Source organism: Manis javanica, chromosome 4, assembly GCF_040802235.1.
Source record: "Manis javanica isolate MJ-LG chromosome 4, MJ_LKY, whole genome shotgun sequence".
Classification (NCBI taxonomy): domain Eukaryota; kingdom Metazoa; phylum Chordata; class Mammalia; order Pholidota; family Manidae; genus Manis; species Manis javanica.
Genome location: NC_133159.1, coordinates 7668612 through 7688305, shown reverse-complemented (window position 1 = coordinate 7688305; position 19694 = coordinate 7668612). Strand labels below are relative to the sequence as shown.

At 38.0% G+C, this 19694-nt stretch overlaps 1 protein-coding gene across 12 annotated transcripts in view; it reads right to left on the bottom strand.

Moving 5' to 3' along the window:
- The window catches only part of KIF1B (kinesin family member 1B), a 132070-nt gene that overhangs the window by 59747 nt on the left and 52629 nt on the right, over positions 1–19694 (bottom strand). For 6 of the 12 annotated variants that reach the window (XM_036999718.2, XM_036999731.2, XM_073233171.1 and 3 more), the window contains 9 exons: positions 19250–19291; positions 16497–16708; positions 9894–9973; positions 8733–8808; positions 5991–6070; positions 5381–5487; positions 4526–4609; positions 4109–4289; positions 3911–3983 (listed from right to left, as the gene is read on the bottom strand). In XM_036999718.2, the coding sequence (XP_036855613.2) occupies positions 3911–3983; positions 4109–4289; positions 4526–4609; positions 5381–5487; positions 5991–6070; positions 8733–8808; positions 9894–9973; positions 16497–16708; positions 19250–19291 (935 nt within the window). The remainder of the gene's footprint in view (positions 1–3910; positions 3984–4108; positions 4290–4525; positions 4610–5380; positions 5488–5990; positions 6071–8732; positions 8809–9893; positions 9974–16496; positions 16709–19249; positions 19292–19694) is intronic. The other 6 variants (XM_036999737.2, XM_036999726.2, XM_073233174.1 and 3 more) reach the window with 3 other exon arrangements.

Here is a 19694-nt window from a genome sequence, read left to right as displayed (position 1 = left end):
ATGCCTCATCTCCAAGATTTTAAGAAATAAATTTCCAGAACATAAACTAGGCAAATATACTTTCATTGAACATCATTTAACATTTTCATAAATACAACTTAGAGATGTTTTCTATCTATGAAAACCCATGGCATTTCTAGCTATTTAAGGAATATCACTTTAAATGACAATTCTTCCTATCAACACATAAAACACAAAAGATTACATCTATTCTGCTTATGTAAAATGAATTCACTTTCAAATGTTATCTCTACCTCACTGTCTTTCTTTCTGGCTATCTCTGCACTGTTACCTCTTTTCCAAAAACTTTATTTAGGCCTGACACAGCAGCCTGACTTCACAACTTAATATTATCAAGGGCTATTTGGATAATGACCAATGGTTCTTAACTAACACAAGCAAATCTTGATAACATGGATCTAAATAAAAGCAATGTTGGATTTTGAATTCCCTATGATGGACAGGATTAAGGAAGAGTTTCTATTTGGGAAATAAAGATCCTGGGAAAAGAAACTAATTACTGTAAGAGTAGTGTAAGACTGTCCAGGAAATGAAAGTATTCTTATTTAACAGTCTTTTACTTGGCTGTGATTACCAAAATTATCTCTAGTAAAGGGTTTTATTTTTTTTAATGAATCAAAACTGATAAATGGTGTCTTGTTTTTCAGACCAAAGATTTCTATGTATAGTTACTTTCTAGGAAACAATAACCTTTAACAATAATGACAATAATTTTTGGTCCCTGAATTTAGAGATGATGCATTTGCATTACTTCTGCTGGTCTATAAATGGATGCTAAGCCCATTTATAACCCCAACCTCTTTGAAAATTTAATTAAGAAAGGCAGAGAAAGCTACATTTACAGACTCTATGCTATGTTTTCGTTTCATTTTTGGTTTAAAAAATCAGAATGGCTAGTCTTAAGTGATAAAAGATGACACTAATAAACTTTAGAGAATGAAGTAGACTTTCTTGCAAACATTAATGTAAACTGAGTTTTATAGAACATAAACTCTCTTTAACTCTTCCCACATAATTAACAACTATCACTTTTTTTTCCTTGCTTCTTTTCCTTTTAAAATTGCTTAAGGATGAAATGAATACTACCTAATTTAGGAAAGAATGAATATTCTAATAATTGCTTTAATATCACACTTGGGAAACAAAGTTATGTCCTTAAACTCATAAATAAATAAGAGAGTCTACATAAATCCCAAAGAACTCAAATTAAATCAAGTGGCCATAATTTCCTTTCTTTTTGAAATACTGTCATATTGAGTCTACAGAGTATGTTCTCACAGCTCAAATATATCCCCTATCACACACTGACCATGACACTAAAGACTCTGTATACAAAGTTTTATGTGCCAAGATGTAAATCCTCTCTCATGTCAAAAAGAAGATTTTAAGGTAATTTATATTCATTTATTACAGGGTTGGAAAAACTACTAAGGTTTGGCCAATTCACACGTGATTAAATGATACTTCTGTTTTCGTTAAATACCAAAAGCAAATTGGGCCTCCTGAAGAAACTCTGCAAGAAACTGAAGTAAACAGAAGAGAGAACCCAAAATACATGTGTAAAAAGGCAAACACAGAAAGGACCAGGTATATAATAGAGCACCAACTGTAAGAATGCTCAAGATAACAATGTGTCACATTTGGGTAACTATCACAATAGAAAACTCAGGAGTTTGAATTCCATTTTTTAATTCTGTCATTATGAAAAAATGATTACATATAATAAATATTAAATAAACATTTACAGAATAATTCCATTGTATCCTCTCAGTGTTTATTCATAAGGTGCTTAGAAATATATATCTGTTGGTTGACCAATATAGGGTCATAAAAATATGTTTTCCATTCAGTATTGTTACTGCTACTAGATATTCTTCAGGTTAAAGCATTAGAAATCAATTCCCCTTGAAGACCAGAAATGTAAGTGGAACAGAGAGTTGGACTTAGGAAAGAAACCTCCCCTCATTTTAAAGAGCTGCTCTTAAAATCCTACCTTGCTTTGATATACACAGAGCAACTGACAACCAGAATTTAATTACTTGCAAACTAAATGGCCCACTGGAAACTACATGTGTCTCAGAAACATTTCCTCTCTCTTATTTAATGGTCATCATCTTTATTTCAGAGCACAGAATGACCATCAGCTCTTGGCTATAGAGAGCATCAGCCTTCACTATGCTTTCACTCCTAGCCTGGGACTAGCAGCATGAGCATCACCTGGGAGCTTGTCTGAAATGCAAAATCTCAGGTCCCACCCCGGATCTGATGATCTGAGTTTTAACAAGACTGCCAAGTGGGTGGGAAGCACTGCTCTACTACTGGACAGAGCACTGAAACAAGTCAGAGGACCCAAGTTTAAGTTTAAGCCCAGAGCCATGATTTAACAGGTGCTTAAGAGTGGGCAAGACAGCATTTTTTACCGTGGGTTTCCTTAACTATAAACTGGAGGAAATATTATTTTATTTACACATATACCTACCAAAGGGGGCAATTTCAGGAATCCAAAAATAAATAAATAAATAACATGGATGTTAAAGCTCACTGTAAATTTCAAAGCATTACACAAATATAAGGCACTACTGTTAACAATAAATACAGCTTAATCATACTTGTCTTGATTTTATCTCATACAGACCGTCAGAGGCATGTTATTAGATTACACTACATTACTAAGATATTGGCTCCTTCATGTGTCACAAACCTTTCAAGCCCCTAATCACATTGTAATTAAATCTGTTTTCATTAAGAATTAAATGCCAAGTAGGCCTCCAATAGAAACTGTAACACTACTATTATCTTAGACCAAATATTTGCTTTATTCTTACAATCCATTTTTTTTCAGGCTTTATTATAATTTCCAAGACAACAAACTGACTGGTTTAGCTCACTGCCAAGCCTGAGAACTGAGTTGCCCTGGAAAAGGATGCTCTTGCACAAGTCCTTGGCTTTGCGGGCCCATGTAGCAATAGCATCTCTTCTCTAAAGCAGAGCACAGCTGTTCCGGCCGTAGTTAGCACGCGGTGCACATGCTGTACTTCACACTAGGGGAAGAAACCAGTACCTCACCTTTCTCCCTATTATCTCCTTATCTTAAAAGAAGTCCATAAATCTTAAATTTAACTAATGGATCAACTTATTTATTTATGAATTTAGTTTCTATTAAATGTGAAACATCAATTAACATCATAAATGCTCAAGCCATTAGTATTATAAGCTGCGACCTTAAACCAGTGGCTCACCCAAGCTCTTTTTCAACCAAGAGATACCAAGTTTCCCTCTCATCTCTGAGCTGATTGTGTTGCCCTTGCTTCCAGTCATCGCACATGCCACGGCGACCCTTACTGAGAATTCAGACTCCATGCAGGGGAACAGAAAAGGATTAACACATGCAACTGTGCAGGAACACTTCTAGACACAATTTAACTAAAAAAAAAAAAAAAAAGTCTGCACAAGAACAATCCCCAAGTCAGCCCAGAGCAGAGAATTAGTACTACCCGGTGGTCAGAAACAAAACCAAGGCAAACACCTACCAAATTCAATATTCAGAATAGTATGTTATTAAAAGAACCACCACTGATGTATACTCAACTCCACTACCGAGAGGCAAGGGCTACCAGAAAAACTCCCACTCTTTCCTCAAAAAGCACTTGGTTTTGATAGAAGTAAAGATTTGATTGTAAGACATAAAAGGCACAGAGTAGCACCTTTCTGGACAGTCTTTCAGGCTAAGGCTACCAGGAGATGTGAGTTTGCTCTCCATGAAGGAAATGAGAGAATGGTGTATGGGATCAGCGAGGGCTGGGTAAGCATTTGGGGCGTGCTCATCTGTGGCGCAGGGTGGTGTGACAGCCAGCCGCCCTTTCCCAAACAGATCGATAAGGATTCCTACCAGCCTCTGCTGCTCCAAGAGAAGATCCGCCTCTTCCTTCTCCTTTTTGTACAGGATCTCCATTTCCTGTAGCCTACAGGGAAAAAGGAAGTGCGAGAGGAAAGAATCAATTGTGAAATCATTGAGCTATGCCATGAACACTACTGTATGTTTAAAAGGAGTGATAGTCATGTGGGCCATTTCGTATTTGTGCATTACCTTTTCTCCATTTCCTGTTTCATATCAATTCCTTGTTTTTCCAGAAGCTCTCTCTGGGCAAATGTCCAGTCAACAGGCTCAGAGGGGGTCTCAGCAGAAGGGGTCTTCTCCCGCTCAGCTCGTGCTTGCTCCGGATGGTTAAAACGAAATACATGGTTTTTACCCATGATGATGCGGTTTCCTAGCACAAAACAGAAATATGGTTAAGAAATGATTTTTCAAAAGTATGGATCTTGGTTAATAACTTCACTTTCCCTAACGCAAAAAACATAGCTTTTAGAGTTCTACAAGTAAGTACACAAGTCCTAATGCTGGACTATCACACATCAGCCTTTCAGCAAAGAGTCAAAATTAAAAGAGTTGCTCACACAAGTTTTGTGTTCTTTGCTGGGAACTTCAAACCTCTCCCAGTCTCACCTGAGCGCAGCTGAACAGGCTGGGCCACCCTCTTGCCATTTACATAGGTTTCCGAGCGTTCGCAGGGCTCTAGGGTCACGATTACTAAGAGGAATGCAAACTAATATTAGCATCATAAACCACTGGAATAAAATAACGGAAAACAGTTGACTATGAGAATTCAGGGTAACTAGCATAGACTCCTGCAACCAACCAAGTGGCTGAGCATGTACAGAATAGTTCATTTTAAGGCTCCAGAATTAGGGCTGTGGCTAAGATAGAAGCATTTAAATGAATTTGGCAAACCTCAGAAGACAGGAAATGGTAGTTTTGGTGGTATCTGACAGTTCAGTCTGTAAAAAAAACTGAAAACCAGTGGAAATCTTAGGTATGAGATGTAGGTAAAACTTAAGATCAAAAGCTAATATTTTGATTAAGAAAGGAATTAATTATATAGTACAAAATACCATTAGAGTGTTGTTGCTTTGTTGAGGCAAAAATCAAAATTGACTTTTTCTTCCCTTGTAGACAAAAACAAATTTTACTGGGTTAAGACTACAGGGCCCTCAAGTCTCCTATTATCCATGATATTTGCTCCTTTCTTATTTGTCTATTAAATAATCAACATTCAAGACCACGCCTAATTGCCTATGTCTTGCTCAGTTCTTGGCAGTAACAAAAGGGCTCCTTTTGTTCAGGCTATTTTTATGTAAAGTAGTTATGTCTGCCCCTGCATTTTTAAGCAGCCCAGGTTTCTCGATTTTCAAATATTAGATTATACGAGAAAGTATGACTGAAATAGACAGGCAAGTCTTGGGGATTTCTAATAACACAGACTGAAAAGGGTGTTGGAAAGGCTGCACCAGGAATTCTCACCATCCCCATTACTATGTCTCTCGCTCCTGAAGATACAATGCTCTTCTTTAATGTGAGCCCCACTCAGCACGATGTCCTGGCGCCGCTCAGCATCTGCTTGGCCAACCCTGAACACAAGGGAAAGAAAGTGTTTCCCAGGGAAATTCAGACACAAAAAGCACCACGAACAATGAACCTCTTTTTCCCAACCAATACTCTTTGGCACACGCAAAAAAGTAATGCTTTTTTTTATCAGAGGCTTTCAACTGCAAATTCTATTTTCATATATGATCAGCCTCCTTCCATCAGAAAAAGAAACCAAAGAGCAATGATATACCAACATAATTCACACAGCATTACAAAAAGACATGAGTGAACTAATACCCCTAATGAATTCATTTAAGATGTTAGAAGGATTTTATTTAGGATCTTTTAGGGAAAAACTATGTTAACAATTCAGCTGGCTAAAATATTTACATAATTTGGGAAGAGTAGAGAAGACAGTTTGTAACTATTTCAGACAGGAAAAACAGCAAATCATTACAAAAGATTTTTAACAACTTCTTTTTAGTTATTCAATCATCTAAGAGAAAAGAAAACACTCTGGGACCAAAAGAAGAAACAAATATACCTCGTAATTCCATCTTTGATGTAATAGAGCAGGCATTCGGACATTAGTGGGTCCTCATTGAGGTTAACAAGATGTGGGGTCTGAAAAAGGTTACAGATGATTAATTCAGAGTAAGTACCAATGAGAAGGCAGGGACAATAGGGACCTACAGGAGGCTGATGGCTTTTAGGTCACCCACAGTGCCTAGAAGATGGACTTCTTTGACTCCTAGTTGCAGTTCCATAATTAACAGAAAACACTCTCTTCAGGCCTTCCCAAATGCACTAAAGCATTCTATTTAAAAACATGAGTTCTGGGATAAGAACAAGATACAATTCCTGATAAGGTCAAAGTATGGCAAATACAAAAGAAAAATTAGGACAGTCTGGTTTTCCGGTTGGGTTAGTCAAAATTTTTGTAAACACATGGACAAAAATCTTCAAGGTTAGCATAATGTGCCACCCCAAAATATGCTGCTTTGACATATCATGACTTTGAGCTGCAGGCACTTGAAAACAACAAATGCAGGGAGAGGCCTTCTCTGAACCCCCCTTATCTGCCCTCATAGAGATCCTCCAGTACAAGGGAAATTGTTTTTGCCCCATTACAATCTAAAGAACTACTTAATTTTTCATTTACTTTATAAAAATGTCCCCACATCCCCATCATTTCCCTCTATAATTTTTATCAGTTCTTCCATGTCCCAGTTATTATCTTCAGTTTATCAGTCTTTAAAGAAGAACTTAAAGTTAATGACATTCATTAATACACAAATCTTGTACAAATTCCCTTCATCTAACTTTAATATTTCTAAAATCCTTTAAAAACCAACCTTCTTTGGTGAAAATACCCCAGTGGAATCCAAAATTAAGTCACATGGTCTTGGGGTCAAAATCTACCCAAGATAATGTCAGCAAGTGTGGAAAAATAAAGAAAAGTCAGATGAGAGGGTTAAGAAAAGGGACTGCAAAAGATGATCAAAAATAAGTTAGGAAAAGTTCTACATCTTTTCAAGCAGCATGTGCCTCTGTGGCTTAAGAGCTTTGCTGGTTAGAGAAAGTCAAAGTCCTTGGTGGACAGCATTCTTCAAAGTCCATCATGACACTGGCCTAAAAAAAGGAGTCCCCAAAACAGGTTCTTTTTTTCCCCTTGCCTTAAAAGTATTTTTCCCGTTTTGAGGTATGATTGACAGATAAAATACTGAGGCTAAGCATGATTTTTTAATCATTGCATGTGAGATGTGCAATGTGTTGACCCAATAGGTGTACACACTGCACAACAGTTATCACAATCAAGTTGACATATCAGAAACCAGTTCTAAAACTGATCTGGATGTGGTCAGTGGTACATCCCTTTCTTTCCTGAGGAAGTCTAGAAAGTTAAAGCAAGCGGGTAATTAAAGTAAGAATAAACTTTGCAAACAGATACCTGTATTTGGAAGTCTGTGCTGTTTATACCATGACACTTATTCAAGTTATTTATGATTTGTGTTACATGCCACATTTTTATAAGTTGTCATAAAAATTTTCCACATAATTAACATAGATAACTGTAAAAAAAAACTTGATACATGCAAAGGCACAACCTAAAATCTACCAAACCTGTAACTGCTAAAAGCTCTGTAAGTAATTTATCTGAATAAATAATACCTCACTGAAGGAAAAACATTAAACTGAAAATCATTGACCTTTGGGAACATAAACATGTAAAATACTATTATTATTGTTCCAGTTTTACAATATTATCTAAAATGTCTTTAAATCAATCTTTTCTGTTGATAACAACACAGGAATTTATAAAAAAGTTATGTGACCCTGACAGAAAAACCTAACCAGAACCCTAAGCAAAAGCACAGGAATATTTTACACTGCATAAAACAAAAGTACCAATAAAAAACTTCCCACCAATTCTATGCTGAATTAAAGAGATCACTTCAGACCCTTGCATGAAGATATTGAATTCTTCAATAGCCAATGTGAGGTCATTTGAAAGGAAGGATCATTCATTTATTACTGGTGTGGAGCACATACCCTGTACATCAGTATATATATGTTCTATTATTGCCATATAATAAGCACACAAAAATAACCATTTGATAACAGATTTCCGGTAACTCACAATAACAAAGAAGCAACTACGAAAAAAAACTTTTAATATTCTAATTAGCTAAAAGGACCTACTACCTAACAACAAAGATCATGTAAATAGGAAGGTAACTACTGGAGTCATTCTTATTAAAAAACTGAAGAAGAAGCAGAGGCAGCTAGAAGGATGAGGACAGGAATCGCGTTTCTCAGTACAGCGGCTATCTATTGACACAAATTGTAGAAGCAAACAGAAGCAGTATTTTTCTGCACAAACCTGAACAGGTGAAATTGCTTCCAAAGAGTTATAAATCAGGGCTGCTGGCACCTGCGGGAAAATCTACAGAGAAAGTAGCCAAACTGAAACGAGGTTTGCTAGGTGACACTGGGAACTGAAGAAAAAGCAACAACGAAGATGATAAACATACTGAATCATGACCGAAAGTTACTATTTACTGCCTTGGGTTTTCTTTTGTAAACACTAAATATGACAGGCATTTTAGAAAAAGGCTGCCCTTGTGCTGTAAGAGGAAATCAGAAATATCTGAAATTAAGCCAAGTCTCAAGATAAAAAGAAGGGAGGAGAAAAGGTGAGCCTTGAAAGACATGAAGCACCTCAGTGACCACACCAAATGAAAAGGGTTTCTGTTTGCTTCAATTTCACTACACTGTTTCCTACCTTTTTAGGTGAGAAAACCCCCAGGGTTCCTCCATCTTCGCGAATGGCAACTCCCATCTCAGCCAACAAAGCCTCTCTAGAAAAAGAACAAGCACATCCAATTATCAATGCCAAATGTCAATCAGATCATCTAATATGACTGGAAAACAGTGTGCAGAGCAAACACAACTATTCATTCTGAAGTCAAGTAATACAAATGTGAAAGAATTCCATATTAATGAGGACTTATTTTTAAGAGAAACAGCACATTCAAAATAAATTATGTTCCTATGTTAGGTAAAGTTACATTCATCTAAATTAAAAACTTTTGTCTCATTTGACTTTGGAGGCAGACAATAGTTTACAAATGTCTATTAATATAAAAAAAGGAAGGAAGGGATATTCCTTAAGGGCATACAACTAACTTAAAGAACAATTTCTTCAAAATCTAAGAAAGCAATCAGAAAGTAACTTTGATATATGGAGTACTGTCTATAAATGTGATTTTCTCAAATGTTATTCCTATGCCCCCATCATATTGCTTCAACAACCCTAGCTTAAAATTTCTGTAACAAGAAAATCCTAATTATTTAATACATTCACTATATCAAACATTAACTCACTTCTGCCTCATTTTCCATGAAGGGGGAAAATAGAGAGCGATATTTTTAAAATGCATAATCATTCCAATAAAGCACTATTTTTGGGTTATGTTCATCTTCAGGGTAAAGAACTAAGAGGTTAAGAGAGGAGAGGGATTTTAAAAGTTTTCAACTGAGACTACTTCACCTCTTACCAAGGAGGTTTTAGAAAACATAACTCTGAAAGACAATAATCAGAACAGCCTGGGGAGGAGAGATGCATAGAGAGCTTTATCAAAGGCACTTTTTTGCAAATTAAAAACTCTACCCTTCAATATCATCCATCTTTATATAGTTCCCTAGCAACATGTATGACACAGTAAAACTATTTAAGCATATGACTCCCTAAACAACATTTATATATGTGAATTCCACTTGAGAGTACAAATTCCACTGCCCTAAATTCCCAGCCAGGTTTATTTTTTGTGTTTTGGAAGGGAAGGTTCTTTGTTTTTAATTTCTATTCTATCTTTTCTTACTATGAAAGTAATAAAAATTTCCTAGAAAAATCAGAAACATTCCCAGAGTTTAACTTCCTGACCTCTCCATTCTGATGGCCTCTGTTTTGCGCAGCTTTTCTTCCCAGGTTTCATTCAATTCAGCAATGATCTTCTCCGATTCCTAAGAAAGAAGTCCATGGTTAAAGTGGCAGAGAGTTTTATAATTTAACATACCATGTCTAGAAAAGGACAGCAAGAAGCAGATGATGCCCTCTGAGGATATGAGGCAGAATTTAATATGATTTTTTTTGTAATATATAAAGAATCATAAAGACTAGGTTTAACATGAACAGTCCCAGATGTATCAATTCCCTTAAGTCCTAATAAAAGAACCTTCTTAATAGTGAGTGCGTGTGTATGTGTGTGTGTGTAGGAAGAAGGGTAATATTAACATTCCAAAATGCAAGGCACTGACAGCCACTTTCTATGAAAAAATAAAGCCACCAAAGGTATTCATTGCTTTTGGTTAAGTTTACCATAATACTGATGGAGCTCAGTACATGCCCCTCAAAAATAGGGCACTTGGGTATTCTGAATATTTTAAGCTGAAGTTACTCAAGAAATAGCAGGTACAGGAAGGACTGTCTAATCTCTTCCTGAAGCACGACTTAAAACCCTCATGAGAGGTGCCCTCCCTACACCTGGAGGAGAGGAGCCTCCTATCTCTGACAGGGAAAACCCACAAGGAATCTGAACAAATGGGCTTTTCTTCAGTTTATTATTCTTACCCCTTTGTTCTATCACAGTTTTCTACAACTTTTCACTCTTCATCAAACCCAGCATAAAAATGCTCATCAGGTTTAATACTTCTTTGGGTCTCCATTTCCTTGTGAAGACTAACATGTCACATAAAACTTAACACTAAATAAAGTTGTATGTTTTTCTCTTGTTAATCTGCCTTTTGTTACAGGGGCTCCAGCTAAGAACCCAGAAGGGTAAAAGGAAAGGTGATTTTTCCTCCTCTACATCACAGTAACTTGTTCCAGGCAACTAGGTATATGGCAGGAACAAAATTCCTGCCTTCATGAGACTTACATTTTAGTAAATACACTAAATAATCAATTTTAATCAATAAATATCTAGAATGTCAGACAGTGATAAGTGCTTTGGAGAAAAATTAAGCAAGGAAGGGAAGAATGTAGGGGAATGTTGAGAGCAATCTGGAGTGCAGCTGCAGGTCAGGGCTCATGGACAAGGTCTACACGGCAGAGACAAAGGAGAGCCGGAGCTACCACATGGGTATGTGAAGGTATAGGTAGGAAATGCCTGGCATTTTCCAGGAACAACAGTGAGGCTAGAGCAGCATATTCAAGGGCTGTGAACGGGTATGTAGGAGAAAACAACAGTGTGCAAAGTGCTAGAACTGATGTATTCACAGGCTGCTAGAGGGCTGGGTGAGTCAGGGCTGAGGGACACTCATACTGATGAGTGAAGGACAAGCAGGGTCTGACTAGGCAAAAAATGAGAGGAGGAGTACCAAAAAGGGGACAAGCATATACAAAAAGCAGGAGCAAACGCTGATGGTGGAGATGAAATTAGAGTCAGATGATAATAATGATGGTGATGACAATGATGAGACAATAGTAATGGTAGTGATTAAGGATGAAAATATGAACAGTGCATAAAATACTTCACTGTATGATTCTTTAAGAGGCTATTTAAGAAGTCTCTGGGATTCCAAAACATAATTATCTACATAGAAAGAAATTGTGAGTATATAATACAATCAGTCTATTTACTGATCAGTGTGGTTTTCTGGAACAGACATGGGCACATGTGAAAAAGCTGAGAGCACAAGGCAGCAGCTGCAAAAGCACAGGAGTAAAGAAATCAGGAGAAACAAACAGCAGAGAACCATGAGGACGGGGACAAGGAGGAAGAACAACAACTAGCTAAGTGAGGTAGAGCAAAACTGAGGGGCACAGGCATCAGTATAAGGTTGATATCACAGGGCCACTTATGAGGTACTCTGTTCAGACAGGAGTTGGTTATTAAGTGGGAAGAGCTGGAACATGTCTTCAGCAGGAGTGGAGAGGGTGGAGGGAAAGAGATAAGACCACCTAAACTGGCCTTCATTAACCCTCTGAACACATGCTGAGGCTGAGAGACTAAAACAGCTACCTGAATGGCATCTCTCCACAGTCCACCAATAGGAATGATTAATATGTAGTGCATGTGCCACTCCAAAGCCAAGTGGAACCAACATGCCATGCTAGAGGGCCAGCAACTAAGAAAAACTCACACAATTCCAGCAAAGAGTGGAACGGCCAGGAAAGGAAGTGTAACAGGTACCAAGTGGTCGGCAGCATGTCAGTTAAGCACCACCAATGCTCTTCAACAAAACTATACCAGGGTAATGTTAACTGTTTCTATACATGATTATCAAAGTGCAAGTACAAAACAAGCCAGCACAATCGCCTATAGCATATTAAGGCTTATGAAAGGGATCTGGGTCGAAACCTTTACAATCCCAAAGTGACAACTTCGAAAGCAAAGGAACAGGACAACAGGATGCTCAAACCCAAGCATGCAGACTCATCCTAATCATGTATGTGTGGCCCACAAGCCACTGATGTTGGTTATGGAAGACAATCTGACCCATGTGATACCTAAAGTATGTATTTTTTTCCTGGTTGGTTATCTCCAGAAAAAGTTCATGTAAGAGCAGAGGTTTATCTGGCTGTATTAAAGCTATTCTATTTTGGGGTAACTGTAAACTCACCCCAAGGAGGCAAAGTTACTATCTAAGAATCTTCTTACCATTCTGCTGCCAACTGTAATGTAACCTCTAATTTTACTCACCACCTGGAGGGTAAATCAGAACATGATCTCTTTGTAGAAAAGAGATTTAATGAGTGAACTGAGTAAGACACTGCCTTTTAGTTCTCATTATAGCTTCAAGTTGCAATTTTTATGTTGTCTAAAAACTTTGAAGAAAGGTAAAAAAGATGATATTAAGTGTCATATTAGCAAAACTTCAGTGCTGGAAAAAGCCATGTATTCTAGAACCATTCTACAGATAAACAGAGGACCAGAGAAGCTAAGAAATTAGCCTGAGGCCACAGTACTCCCTGACCCAGATCTAGAGCTAGGTTTCCTGACTCTTAGTGTTATTTCTTCAGTTAAGGCAGAACCAGTAGGCTTTAAAGAAAAGATTCTACAAAACGGCCCACCATAAATTAAGTTAAAAATAGTCTTAAATTCTGAATAACAAATTTAGTATAAACAAAATAGAGATGTCCAACACAAAGGCAGCTTTCAGTCTTGGAGTCATCAAATTCAGCCTATAGCAGCCCAGCAGGCTGGTGTCCAGTGCCCCCCGGAGCCCACCCAAAATGAGAAGGTGAGGAGACACTTTAAGGATCCTTCCTTCCTGCAGGTACTGTACATTTTTTTTTAAAAATCCAAAAAACAGAGTGACCTAAGAAAGGATTTTTTTAAGCTCCAAGAATTGTTGGGCTCAGGCATCTTTCAACTCTGGTCTCACATCTGGTATGTCTAGCTATTTGTATAGCATTAGTTAATAATCCTAAACACAATTTTACATCTTCAGCATGACTCAATTACAGTGGCAAAGATATCCACAGAACATGTCAGGAACACTTCCATGAAAAAAAGTACAGTTGAAATTGTGATACTTAAAAGGTTAAACACTTACTACATGGAACATTCCTTGAAGCCACCAGATAGCCAAGGTTTTACTGTACTGAACACAGCATGCTCCATAAGTGAGTTCCAAATGCGGGGCCCCGGAGCTGCCCTTGCATGTTTCTGTAATGGATATTTGTGGCTATTTATAGCTTAAGCCTAAGCAATGGCACTCAGTACTGACTGTGATGCCAGACTAATGAACACCAGAGCCACCACACAGTAGCTGTAGCTACATATTTAAAATGTTACTGAACAGGAATCCAAATCAAGGATACATACACTTCAACTCAGTTTGCAACTGAAAACTGAAAACAATTATATTTCACTCTCTTTGCCAGAGAGGTTTGTGGAGGGTTCAAGAAATTTATAATGGGGTATGTGGGGAAGTTGGGGTTCCTATGGCCAGGATCCTCACTGAACTTAAACCACCTGATGATGTAACTGGCCTGTTGCTAGGCTACCGCTTCAACACCTTTAGGCAATAAGCTATTATTGTGCTATATAGAGAGCTCGGCCCAGTGCTCTGGGCGGAGGCAGAGACGCTAGTGCTTGATCTACAGGAGAACAAGCCGCGTGATAAACCCTTTCACCCCAAAGAACATTTTGCTGTCAATTTCTTTGGTCACGTTGAATCCATAGCGAACTTGCCCAGGGCTGAAACCCATTGGCAAGACAGGTATAAAACATGGGTCTCTTCCATAACAATGAAGCAACAGCAATACCCTGTGTAAAAATGTTCTACCAACTGATCATTTTTTAAGTCAAAAATAAAGAGAAGCAAAGGGAAATAAAATGTTAGAAAAATGAATTAACCTTCTCTATTCCTGTTTTCCATTATAGTATTTTAATCCTGCAGTCTTAGGAACACACCTCCCTCACATTCAACAATGAGAAATTCTCAAGCATTTTCACTGTACAAATCAATGCTTTGCACTGTGGATGCAAGATGTTATCTGCCTACAGCATTAAAAATGCAAGTCTCCTGGAATGGAATTCTCACCATTCACAAGATAGAACTATGGCACTTACGCTTCAGTGAACTACCATGCTGTACTAAAAACTTAAACCTGAATGCAAAACCATAAAGCAGCTATTTTCTAGGGCTAGGGAAAATGAAGATTTCATTTATGTTGGCTTAAAGGAGAATAACAACAGAAAGATTTATTTGCTGATGAAAGTAATACATTTTCATTTTCTTGTGTTTTTGGTGGGAAGTAGGGAGTTTGGGGGGAGGGTTCCCTGAATAATGGCAGTGTTATTCCCTAGAAACTATTTGGAAGACACTGGGTGACCTACTTCTTAAAGAGTCTGGTTCATGTCTTGACTCCTAACATTCAATGTTATTTTCAGCTGGTCTCACTTGGCAGTCAAGAATTTTTCTTTTACACCAAGATGTACATTATAGGGAAGTATAATCACATTTGTACACTAACACTTTAATAAGCAAATAGTAAGATTTTTCAAAACCCCCAAAGACAAAGAACACTTCATGTTAACCAGTGAGTGGGAGATTTCACTTTGCCTTGTCACAAAAGCCCTGCTTTTCCCCGCCGCTGACCTGAACAGAACCCTGCTTAGCACCTTTATCACTGATACCTACTGTGATAAAATGAATGGATAAACCCTTCCCACACAGGGCTTCACTCATGTCTTTAGTAAGATTTCAAAGTTAATTTTACAGCTGCACAAATTACCCTTTGATTTGCAACATTTAATGAAGAGACTTCTCAGGTCCTCGCCCTTTGTCAGGTATTTCAGAACTTTCCCCATTTTCCACTAACTTCTTCTGAAGGAAGAAATAACATCATTACTTGTGCTTCTGAATTATCTGATGCTGGAGTGAGTAAAATGCCAACTGAAAAGGCAGGCTGATTAAGGAGCAGAAGCCCATTCTTCACATAAAACCTTTATCGGCCTCACCTGAAAACGAAAACGAAAGCATCTGCCATCAAGCTACACTCCGTTTTCAGTGGTGAAAGGGCTCAGCAAACCTTTTCAGCCGCTCGTTTGTTCCCAGGAGCCCAGTCAGGAACAGTGCTGATTGCAAGGGAAGAGGACTGTTGACTGGCAGCATGACTGCAACTGCCCAGGTCCTTGGAAATTTTTTTTGCCCTCCTTGTTTTCCCTACCTTAGCACTCCCGAATACAAAGGCCTAAACATATGGCCACAACTTTCTCCCTAGAGGTGACAAGCAGCGGGAAAGAAAGCATCTGTGATGCTGTCAGTGATTCGATGGATGGCACCACCAGGAGAACTGTCTGTTCTCTGTAGTCACCGAAGGGGGGAGGAAGAACCTGAGAGTCAGAAGGCTTTGCTGCTCCAAACTCAGATGACAAAGTACCCAACAGAGCCAGCCATAGGCTGGGAAAGCAAGGCTGGGTGCCATGGCAGGTGACCCGCACACCAAGGACTCAAGCGCACAACACTAAGGCCCGTGACCCCATGTGCACCAGCACAGGAGGCAGCAGCCCTTCCACAGCAGTGACCACAGTTCCAAGACTTCCTACAAACTTCCAGAAGACATTATTTCATGTGTCTCTGAATAAACCTGGTACAGCTACTCCAGTGTTCAAACTTTCTTTTGATTGTGTATTTATTTTACTAACAGAAGCATGGCTCTATACAGAATTCCAACTTCAAGTGAAACCAAATGTTTCCAACTAATTAGTTTCCAGCTAAATTCTAACTAAACATTTTAACTGGGACTCATAAACTACCTCAGAATTAAAGGATGTATCTACCAATCAGTTACTTTACATGGCCAGCTTCCCAGCTGCCCCATGCATCTCTCTCATCTGTCAGGCCTTGTCAGATTCAAGCACTCTGGTGAAAAGAAATTAATTATCTTACAAAGCAGCAAATTCCATTTTCAGGACACGTCTGAGAGTTAGAAGGTTCTTCCATATGTCAACCCAAAATCTCAGTGATTTTTAGTCCTAATTCTGCCTTGTGGAGCTACACAGAATACCTTTCAATCTGAATTCTTACTTACCTTTAGGCGTTCAATAGCTTCCTCTCCTCCAGGTGTAGACATGATCCTCTCCTGAATACTGGTCACAGATGTTAAGCCCACCTGACTACTGAGTGAGCAGGAAGATGGAGATGAAGTAAGGGACCCCATGGATGCTGTGGAAAAATTGCCAGGGCGTTGATTCTCAGAGGCTAGCAAGTACCTATGCTTATTGTTCTGAAAATCTTTCAGATCTGGGAGACAGAAAGAAGGGAAGGCAGAAAAAGAGGAAAAGAAGGAAAGGAGCAGAGGAAGAAAAAAGACAGGAAGGAACACCAGCGTAAGAAAGAACAGCAATAAAGCGCCAAGACAAAGACACACTGTAATACAAAGGCAAGTTATAATTGTTCTAGATGGCAGTTCTAAAACATGTCTGTGTTTAATACTTGGTATCCTAGAAGTTAAGAATTATAGCAACAGCAAGGGATAAAAGATGATCATTTATTTCTCAATAATAATACGTATCAGTCTGGCCAATGTTTTATGGCAATCAGCAAAAATTCCCAAGAAAATTTTACAGTTAAAACAAAAACCTGAGCACTTAGTAGGGTCCTTTGTATTTTTCAACATGCTAAAAAGGGTTTTTTAAATATGCCTTGAAAAAAACAGGAGAGGTAATTGTATAAAAGACAGGAATTTTTGTGTTAAGTCCAGTTTAAGAACTCAGGGAAGGCTGATTACCTCAGAAGGGGAGAACAATGAGAAAATTAATGAATTTGGTATAGTTTACATTCATCTATTACAATCAGCAAAAATTAAGGCTGATTATTTGCTAATTTAAGTAAGGCTCTTACTTCACCTAACAGTATGACCATGAGTCATTGGCAAGCTGAGTTCTAAGAAGGAAATGCAAGTTTTAGAGACATACTTTCATTTATTAACATCTTCAATAAAACTGTAAATTTTGCTTTTAAACTTAGTTTCAATAAAAAGAACCACAAACAACAAAATTCATTAAATTGCTGTTTGTACTTGCCTTCATTAATCATCCTCAAATAAACACTAGAGGAAAAGCATAGGTATTATGTTCCTATTTTAAAATTGGTTCATCTATAAATTTGAGAAAATCTACACTGGTTAAAATTCCTATCAAAACTAAGTTTTCCTTAAAGGATAAGAATCAATACCAAGAATCAGAAAAAATATTACTACTTTCTCTGGATCTGCTCATTTCTACTTATATCAAAGTCAGTTCTTGAAACCCCTTAAAACCAGTGGCTGCTTCAAGACAGTTTGAAAACCACCATCTGCAAATACAGAACATAGGAAACTTGTAAAACAGCAAGTTTTAAATGTAGGAAAGGAACTGGAGCAAAAAACTAGCCATGAGATAATGGCTGCAAGGTGGGAAAGAAGAGGAGGGATGGAGTTTAGAAGGTCCAATGGACACATGCAAGCCTTAAAAGGAATTAAGAATAGGTCAAAATGGAAATTCAGTAGTCAGGGCTGCTTTCTTGCATGGACACAGATTAAAATTTAGTCATGCACAGGCTTTTCCAAAGATGCCACAACTGCTCAGAAAAGAGGCAACAAGCTGGCAGCAGCACCGCCTGAGCACAAAAGCAAGAACAAGATGGCATCGTCCTCACACCAGTATCAGTCAGCTTTGGAAATCTCAGACAGAGCCATTCAGTCCAAGAGTCACCCTGTGTCAGAACATCATTGTGTCTTCAAGGTCTGACCTCATCACAGCAGCAAGGGCCGCATTTGGTTCCTCACTCTCTGGCATGCCTTGTTAAGTCAACAGACAAATCAACAAAAATAAAAAACTAAACCAAAAAAAAAAATCAAGATTCTTCATTTCTTCTAAGGTAACAATTCCTTGATGAATTATCTTAAATTGGTAAGAAATTATTTCCTCATCAACTTAATGGTATATATGGAGGGTGTGATCCTTTATAAAATGTCCTCATTTCAAGCACACATTTTAAGACACCCAAGTTTTCTATAATTTAATTTGTAATTCATGAAAAGGAAAAAAAGTTTACCTAACTGCCAAGTAAGTAAAGACCCAAGATATGGAGGAAACTGACAGCACAAGCACAAGGGAGCCCCGATCGGACATTCAGAGAGCTATTTGGTAACAGGGAGTTCAGCCAGCTGGAAGTGATTTTTAATTATATGTATAATCAAGGCTCAGAATTACACAGCTAATTAAAAAGGATTTTTCTATTAAATAATCAGACTCTGAAGGATCTCAGGAGGCCAAAAGGTATAGTAATGACTAAAAGCTAGGGTTCTGAGTTAACTATTCAATCTGACCAACAGAAATCATGGGCTCTTAGTAGCCAACTAGGCACTCCAGACAGCAGAATCTCCACTGGCAAAATGGGCACAATATCACTGATAAGGATTAAATGAGGCAATGTATTCAAGATACCTAGAATGGTGCCTGGCACATTATAAAAACTCAATAAATGTGAGCTGCTGTCATTACTAGCTTCATCACCTATGACTTCTGATTCACTTTAGTCACATAAAAGGGAAAACTAAGGGTGGAAGCAACAAGAGATTCTTAAGCCTCTAGACTTTATTAGAGCCACAACCTGGAATTCAACAAAGACTGCTTTGAAAACAAGGAGGGCAAAACAGGATCATTTCTGAATTTACAGTGCGCTCTGTCTGGGATTTCCCCACTGGGATTGCTGGCATGCAAAGCTCATTTTAAGACTGATCCAGCAGAGGCAGATTAGCAAATCAGAGTACTGGAAATAACCAATACATGGCATACACACATTTGCCTCCACTTCCAGAGTAATCATCGATCAATGGATCAACTGAAGGTAAGCAGGAGGGAAAATACAAGAAGGGTCAAAGTTCAGGTTCAGCAGTGACAAAGAGCAGGAACAGAGCAGTATTTGGCATTTGGGAAGATGAAAAAACTACCACTTAGAATACACTCTTATTTTATAAACTAGTCATGGAAACTCAAGTGCTAACAATAAGAAGAACTAAACTACAAGCAACGTAACAGTAATTTTTGCTCAAAAAATAAAATTATGCTTATTAAATAAATACATATAATATTCTACCTGAATAATCTAGGTAATTGATCTAACTTCTGATTAGACACTCTGCAGGCAGATCACTGAGGTATAAAAAAAGATTCATTTTAAGACAACACTGTAAAACAATACTCTGTGGAAGTCTAATTCTTGAACTTGAGAGGAATCGGACATT